Raw genomic sequence first — 8,620 nt, 5'->3', positions numbered from 1 at the left:
GGATGGCAAATTTCTGAACATTTCAATAATTATTTCGTGTAACCTAAATTACAGTGGAATGGATTGACCACCATAGACAAAATTTAGTGATACATGAAATATTCAGTAGTTATGTGTATTCGAACATTTAACGATCTAAACTGAACTTTTTTTAAAAAATGCAACGCTTTTTATCATCCAGCTAATTATTCAAATCTTATATTTTTGGATATTTTTTGTTTACTGTAAAGATCTCTATAGATTATCAAAAAAATTTTCATAAACAGTCATCTATAGAGTGGATCAAAATAGATTAATTTCAATACGATTCCATAGTTGTTCATCAAGATTTGAATTTTACGCTACAACTATACTAAATCGTAAGACTATTTGAATGATTTTCAGACCATTTATGAACATCTGGTCAGTGAATAAAATAAGCATAAAAGCAGTCGAATTAGATTGAAAACACCAAAATTTCTAGAATTTATTTCTATTCTACAGGGTGTTTCAGAACAATAATTTCAATCTCTAAGAGGTTATAGGGGTTGTCCAGACAAGAAATTTCGTCCGAACTACCTGTGGTTGGAGCAACATCATTCTGGCTGTAAATGGGATCATGCCGACTATGGGTGATTTACGAAAAATTTCTCATCTTGGCAATCCCTATAACCTTGCACTGTTTGGTACTGCTATTCTGAAACACCCTGTATAATAGGTTTCATTGGTATTATGTAATCGATGTTTAAGTCATGTTCATAATCATTGCCGGAAGTCACATTGCTGGAGATTTTTTGAATAATTATCTCTTTCTTCGTAACCCTTGATTGATAAGATCTAGCTAATTAATCCTTACGATGTTTCTTTCTAAATGATAACACACACAAATCGAATGCTATTTTCACGATTGCTTTCCAAACCCATTTAGAAGTACAGAATATAAAATTTACCCTATAATTATGTATGCGTGTAATCTAATAAGTCTGCTGTTGGGCATAACAATTAGAGGAGGAGACAATATCAAGATTACAATCTATCCGTATCAAGTTGACAATTGAATCACCATTATTAAACTTGTTGACTTAGTAAATAGGACTTTATGTATTACAGAAATTTTTGTCACAGCAATTTCTTCAAGCATACTAAGTAGATTTGTAGTGATTGCTCATACACAAGGATAAATGCAGATAGTTGAGGCATTCGTTGGAATAATGTAACATTTTCACATGGATCAAGCTTTCCAGAAATTTGGATTTTGCTCCAATCTTCGTAGGAACGTAGTGTACCAATTTTGCATAATAGAAAGAGGTACAAAATTTTCAGAAGGGTTCGGTAACATTTGCTGCTGTGTCACAGAGAAACTTGAAACATAGTTGAAAAAGTGTGCTAGCATTTTCTGGCTGAATGTAGTCATTGCATTACTTGTTTCTTCCGCAACAGCGGCACTCTGTTGTTCTATTATACTGAGGGGCTCAATAGATATACCAATTTGAGCGTCATGCGAAATTTTTTCAACTCCAAACATCGTTTGATTGATATTTTCAAATTCGTGGTTTTTCTTGAGGTTTGAAATTTTGAAGATTGCCGATGGTTTTGCATTCGAGATAAATCCAAGATTCTGCCAATTTGGCGGAGCATTTGGATCTGGCCAGCTGAAGTATACTGAAAATGACAAATTTTAGTGACATCAAATTATACAACTAATTGAATCTTTGATTGGCCTTACTTGATGTATTAACCAACTTACCAGCTCCGCCTAATCCATCAGGAAATGGCACTGTGCCAGTAAGAAATATGACAACATGATTAACATTGTCCGCGTCGGGAATAGTGATAACATATTGTGTTTCGCCCACTTGTTGGAAGTCTGTTTGTACCTATAAAAATTAAGTTTTCAATGAAAGTACAATTTTGTCATTTATTATCGTCACCGATAATCATGCTATCGTAATTCATAAGAATTTTGGATGATTTCAATGACAAATTTCTAACTAATAAAAAGTTACGGTCGATTAATTGTCAAAGTTGGATTTTTCAACTTGACATATAGCATTTCCAAGGTTGGATTCCAAGGTTAAAGTGCTACTTACCAATCTTCCGGATACAATTAGTCCGAACATGATTACAGTTTATTAGACGAATAATGTAGAACAGTAAACAACATTTAAGGGATAACCTAACTGTCACGCTAGTACTGTATACATTTGTTACTCTACCGGTAAACTTTTACGCAGCACATACACGCAACTTCGACCTACAAGCCTAGATGAAAAGCTAATAGTTGATATCGTGGTTGATACCCGCGTGACGATACTTTCCGAGGATTAATGTACGCGTCCACTATGCATCGTTCCACGAATCCTATATGGACAAAGAAGCATAAACTCCGCTTTTTTTTCTTTTTTTCCTTGGATGTATTCCAAAATATACTTCCAATACTGCCGACCGTGACGTCACGCAGTCAACTGCGAACTGCGTTCCGTTTTCACGCGGCCATCTCTCAAGCAGAGTTGAGTAGGGAGATCTTCAACGCTCGGCTTTTCGTGATACCAGCTAGGTTGGAGCGTCGACGTGACACCTAGGTGGCCACGCACCGAAGGTAGCCCACAATCGTGTATATATAGATATACTCGGTCGCTCGAGCAAGTGGTTGCCAATCGCATCCTTGTCCCCGCTCGCACAGATATTTCCAGGAATGCAAGAATTGGGATTTTTTTTGTTTCAGTTATGAATGTCAGCGAATAATAGTATTTCCAGATTTGATAAATTTTGGATTCAATTAGCGGACGCTGAACCAAAATAATTAACCATTCCCAGCCCGAATACTTTTTTTTTTTTTTAATAAATATTATTTTTATATTGATATGAAAATATGTGACGCCTGGTGTTCTCGAATATTTGTACACGCAGTCTATGGAAAAATATACGAAGCCAGCTCGATAACATTTATGCAAAATGTGCAATGGGCAAGTGGTTGGGGGAAATTTTATTTTTTCCGAACTGAATCTTCCAGAGAACCATCAGAGAGTTCCGAGCAAGCTCCATAAACATATTAAGCAAACGCGCGTTTTTTTTTTTTTAAATTCAATTCCGGCTTTTTTTTGTATTTTCGGAGAGAAAAAACAAATGAAAGAAAGAAAATTTCGAGAGCCGGTGGATTTTTTCCTTCTTTCCTTTTGCTTTTTTTTTACTGAACCCACCTTTTTTGTAGTGGTGGTAACCCAGAAGAGAACAAATAATTGACACAATAAAATTCCGAGAGTGAATTAATTTGTTCCCCGTTTTTTTACTTACCCGCGCCCCTTTTTTATTTCGGGTAGCTCAGAAGAGAGAAAATAAATGAAAGTGAGAGTGGACCGATTTTTTTTTTCTTACATTTTCTTTTATTTGATATATTTACTTAATCCCGCTTTCTTTTTTGTATTTTTGATTACCGAGAAGAGAAAAAAGGAATGAAAAAAAACAATTCCGAGAGTGTGTAGATTTTTTCCCATTTTTCTTTTTTTTTTGTTTCTTTATTTGGTAACCCGGAAGGGAAAAATTTCAGCTATCTCTCTCGCAATCATGTGTTGGCTGATCAATCCTCGTGTGCTCTTAGAAGAGAACATATATACAGGGTGTCCCAATTTAACGTACGCAGCTTTTGGAAGAAGTTGACTTGGATACAAGAGCACGAATGTGGTTCCAACAAGATGGAGCACCTCCTCATTATCACTGAATTGTGACGAATTATCTGCAGGCTACCTACGGTGGTAATTGGATTGGTCGAGGAGGTCCAGTTGAGTGGCCACCAAGATTGCCGGATCTAATATCGCCTGATTTTTTCCTGTGGGGATTCCTTAAAGGTGTCGTTTACCGGGAGCCTCCAACGACTAGGGTTGACATGATGAATAGAATTACTAAAGCGTGCAGAGCTATTCCAAGGGCAATCCTTTTGAAAACGGTGCAGAGCTTCGAAAAGCGAGTGAGAGCATGTATTGCTCTTGATGGTGGTATTTTTGAACATCTGTAGTCACCCTACTGATGCTCCGACATATCACACATATCACAGAGAAAGTTTGGAGTAATAAAATATTTGTTTTTTGGTTCTATCTCACGAACTATTCATTTAAAAAAAAACATGTTCTGAGAAAATTGTAAATTTTTGAACGAAGAATATTTTAGTTGAAAGAAAAATGCATGATTCAATTTAAAAAAACTGGTGTATTCACCACAGCATCACCAAAAAAAAAATCTTCATGTGTCCCCCTCTGAACCGAACAACAGGACACATTTTCCAACTGAAACGTTAGTTCGGCTGAAAACGTAAATAGAATTAGCTTAATAAAGAGAATTTCACTTAAAGATAACTAGTCATTCGTTTTGGAGTATTGGCCTCAGACGTGCTTTCGTTATTTTTAGCGATATTCGTACGTAGGGAAGTGCGATAATTAAACCATGTGACGGGGTACGAAATACCACGTCACAGCGAATACCACGCGTGTCTGGACCCCCTCCCCCCCCCCCCCCCCCCGCCCCGGCCCCGCTGCCGCTGTTGATAAGATCGCAACGAACATAGTGGCGACTAGTGAACACAAAAATTGCTTCAATAAGCGACATACCCCCTCCAATGGAGCTTCCAGACCTGTATATAATGTAACATCCGACCGGAACGTCCGTATGTTTTATCGACTATTATTACTGCATGTGACTTTTATCAACTAACCAAACTCGAAGTACGAGAATCTTGTAACCATAAGGAATTAAAACAACTGTCTAACTATTTGGAATATCCCTAGATGGAAATAACTATGACATTCACTAACCAAAGCTTAAAAACCATGTTACGAGATCTTCGCACTACAAAGAGCTATAATATTATTATACGTTATTATATATCACTATCATATTAACACCATAATTAACTAACACGATTATATCCAATTATTATATAGCACTCGACAATACCATTTGTGCATTCGGAGCTGAGAGCTATACCATAAGCAACTTACGCTATAACATATAGCCTGGAGTATAGAAGACTGTAAAACCATAGATAAATGTATAACCAATATAATGTAAAGATAGCACTGCTGCAATAATCCATAAAACCAGAGACTGCAAAACCTTCAAAACCGTGAATACTAAATTATCCAGCATGAACTATACCTTCCTCCGTAACGCCGTATTGTAGGCAACACGCGCAACGTTTTGAAGGCAATGCAGATCTCCAATGTGGAGCCATACAGAGCTTCATCTAGAGAACATATTAGGAAACTTACCGACGAAACGATTGAAGGTAAATCAACTTACAATAAACTCAAAGATGCATACGTGGCAACGCCCAATGACAGGCAACCAACAAACATAAGAAAAACGTTCTAGAAGCTTCCAAACCGATTTATATCAATATTAGAATTAATAATTACAGAAGAGAATTATATACGAAAGCACACATGTAAACCTGCTCTAAAACTATGGATTATCGAATTGTTAAATACCCTAAATCTGTTAAGATAATTATAACACAAACACCTAAGAATATTCGCAGCAGCGCGATCCTAAAATGTTAAGCAAATAGCAACTATGTCTCATAAACAATCGCTATTGTACTCCAGGTGAATAACGACAGTAATCAATTATAATACATATGCAATTTTATATAGATACACGCTATAAAACTAACAAACGACGAGAAACCAATATAACATATAGACTTTGTAACGAACAGGATAGTAAGAATATTAAGAAGTAAACAGGAACTAGAATTCAGCGCATCGTGACCCCGAAAATGCACACGGTACTAACATAAAACATGAGTCACCACTCGTGCATACGTACTGCCATTACCATATTAGGAAATAGCTGCCGAAAGCACGCCAGAGGGGGGGAAGAAGCACGGTAGCCAAGGGGCCAAGGGGGGCTTGCGCCCCAACAACAAAGCCCATGCAGAATGGAAAATTACAGAACAACGACCCCGCACCTACAACACCGCACCAGTGCAGCGTTATACCATATGTAAAAACTTGCAATATAGTAATAGCTAAAGAACTAAGATCACAGGCGCGCATGCGGCGAAGATGTGGTGCCCTAATTAGAATTCCTAGAAAAAGGGGGAGGTGCGCAAAATGTGACAAAATCTAAAGAAGGGGATCGTTCTGCGCAACGATCAACCCCTATAAAAACGGCAACCGATCATCAGATCGTCCTCTTGGTTTCTACCACCAGATTCGTCATCTTGTTCCAGTACAGTCTCACGGTAAAATTCTTTTTCCTTTTGCATTTAAACTTTTCATGCAACGTTACTCTGACCAAAAGTCCAGCGAGCTTTCAGCTCCATTTTGTCATATTAATTTAAGATCTTACACTAAGTAACTCCGTTTTTGTGACTTGAAATATTGAACTTATAAAATAAATCCAAGTTAATCAAAGTATCCAAATATATTAGAATCAGTTATTCCGTTAAATCCTCCCACCAATCTACGCTGCAAGTCATCATATCCAGAGTATTCTCAAGAGGTAAGCCAATTAACTAAATCTTTTATCCAACAATTACTCCTTCCTCGGTTCGTTCGATTAGAGCGACAGAATGCCCGTTGTCCGGTGTGTTTCAATACTTTATCGGTAATTGGTGACCCAAACTACTGATGTGAGTTTAACTGTAGCTGTGTGAATGATTCTGGTGTCTAACATATGGAAATTTCCACCAGGTACCGTTCCGACGTCACAATAAGACCGTGCTTACGACTACTTGCGTGGCTAGGTATACGGCTAGCCTACCAAAGAGAGAGAGATAGCTCGGCGGTGAAGTGATGCCTCTCTTGTACGGGACCAGACCCCATGGTAATCCTGGTTTTATTGTGTCGTCGTTAGTGTCCCTCGCCACTGTAGCGCTAGTAGTCACCTGGATAGAGATTCTGTAATAAAAGCATACACAGGCCGTGTTCGTAAATTGACTGCCTGTACTAAAAATTCCCTAGGACAGAGACAGAGCTGTCCATGAACTCGGCAGCGCAAAAGAGATAAAAGATTGCTGACAGTACTGTCAGTCAATTTTCGAACACGGCCAAAGGTGACAGGCCGTGGTGACAGGTGACTACTAGTGTTATTATAATCTTTTTTATACTATTGTTATTATAATATTTTTTATAATATTGTTATTATAATCTTTTTCACCTGTTGCTACTTCTTTTTCATTTGTTCAGAACTTTTTTATTAGATAGAGAGACTTGGTTCTTGTGCATAGACACATGTAGATTTAATAAATGACACCAATACTTATTGTAACAAGCCTAGTATAACGATAATAAACGTATGATCTGATTTGTTTAATTGCGATGTGTGTTAATAAACAACCTATTCCCTCAATCCACCTTGCACCCACCCGACACGTTTCGACAGACTCTTTGATTCGGACTTGGAAAAATTTAGTCGTCGATACGCGGAAACTGAAACCCGACACGTTCCGACAGACTCGATAACTTGGACTTAGAAAAATGTAGGGTCGTCGAGCCGCGGTAACGGAAACCGGACACGTTCCGACAGACTGGACAATCTGGACTAAAAACTTGAAAATAATCGAGACGCGGGAGTGGAAACCGGACACGTTCCGATAGACTCGACGATTTGGACTTAAAAACTTGAGAATAGTAAAGGCGCGGAAACAGAAACCGAACACGTTCCAACAGACTCGATGATTTGGACTTTAAAAAATTTCCGACGTCGAGCCGCGTGCCGACTTCGTTTACGACAGGTCCGACTAGGATCAGTAGGATCCGTACACCATCTTCTATCCTTGTCTAGCGTATTCCGGACCGCTACGGAAATTGTATCTGAAATGTGTCGATTCAGACATAGATCAGACACATTTCTGTCGGATACCGTCAGCAGGGAAGTGATTGATTCAAGTGCGGCAATCGCGCCTACTGCCTCATGCATAATTTACGAACCCTATAGCCACACTAACGACAGCGCAGTCTTCCGGCGAAGTCCTGAGTCATTCACCCTGGCCAAGGTTTGGGATCAAGCACGGTAGCGTAGCTGGCCCTCCATATATATATTGCTCCGTGGCGCTAATGACAATTAATTAAATAACATGACGCAGAACAGACGAAACTATATCATGACGTTATCTCTCTTGGCTTGGGTGAGTTCCGAAATTATTTGGCAGCGCTAAAAATTTCCTTAGACAGAGGTAGAGGTACCCACGAACTCGGTAGCGCAAAAGAGATAAAAAAGTGCTGATAGCACTGGGAGCTCTTGCCGGGAGGTAATATCCGGAACGCACACTTAGGGTGCTATTTCATGTGCAGTAAAAAGCAGCAGTGGTTTAGTAACTTACTAGTTTTCACTAGCATCAGTCTGGTAATTTTATGCAGCAGCAACGCTGCTCATGAAATAGGTCGTGGCTTCTTGTGATCTTGTGGCTTGTCGCTCGAGAAACTGAACAGCGAGCAGCAGAAACTTGCACCTGAAGTGATAGGGGAAAACTGCTGCTGCTGCTGCTTTTTACTGCTCATGAAATAGCACCCTCATAGTTCAGTGGTTGGTTACAGTTGGCAATGGAAATTTTCAGAACGCCTGTTGGCTGCAGCTGAATCGTACATTTGATTTCAGAACGCAGAAATTGCATTTAGTTGTGTAGTTTTGATCGTCGCCGTGT

The 8,620-nt window shown here is 38.8% G+C and overlaps 1 protein-coding gene across 1 annotated transcript; it reads right to left on the bottom strand.

The window, feature by feature from the left end:
- Nucleotides 1–874: 874 nt before the first annotated feature.
- LOC124211063 (protein OPI10 homolog) lies at nucleotides 875–2,457 on the bottom strand. The gene is made up of 3 exons (XM_046609736.2): nucleotides 2,070–2,457; nucleotides 1,727–1,856; nucleotides 875–1,641 (listed from the first exon to the last, which is right to left on the bottom strand). Exons 1-3 carry the CDS (start codon nucleotides 2,097–2,099, stop codon nucleotides 1,211–1,213), a joined length of 591 nt encoding a protein of 196 aa, XP_046465692.1. The 5' UTR covers nucleotides 2,100–2,457; the 3' UTR covers nucleotides 875–1,210.
- Between the last annotated feature and the right edge of the window lie 6,163 nt (nucleotides 2,458–8,620).

This window comes from Neodiprion pinetum, chromosome 2 (assembly GCF_021155775.2).
Source record: "Neodiprion pinetum isolate iyNeoPine1 chromosome 2, iyNeoPine1.2, whole genome shotgun sequence".
Classification (NCBI taxonomy): domain Eukaryota; kingdom Metazoa; phylum Arthropoda; class Insecta; order Hymenoptera; family Diprionidae; genus Neodiprion; species Neodiprion pinetum.
Note: the sequence above shows the minus strand (reverse complement) of the source record. Positions and strands in the feature narration are given on the sequence as shown.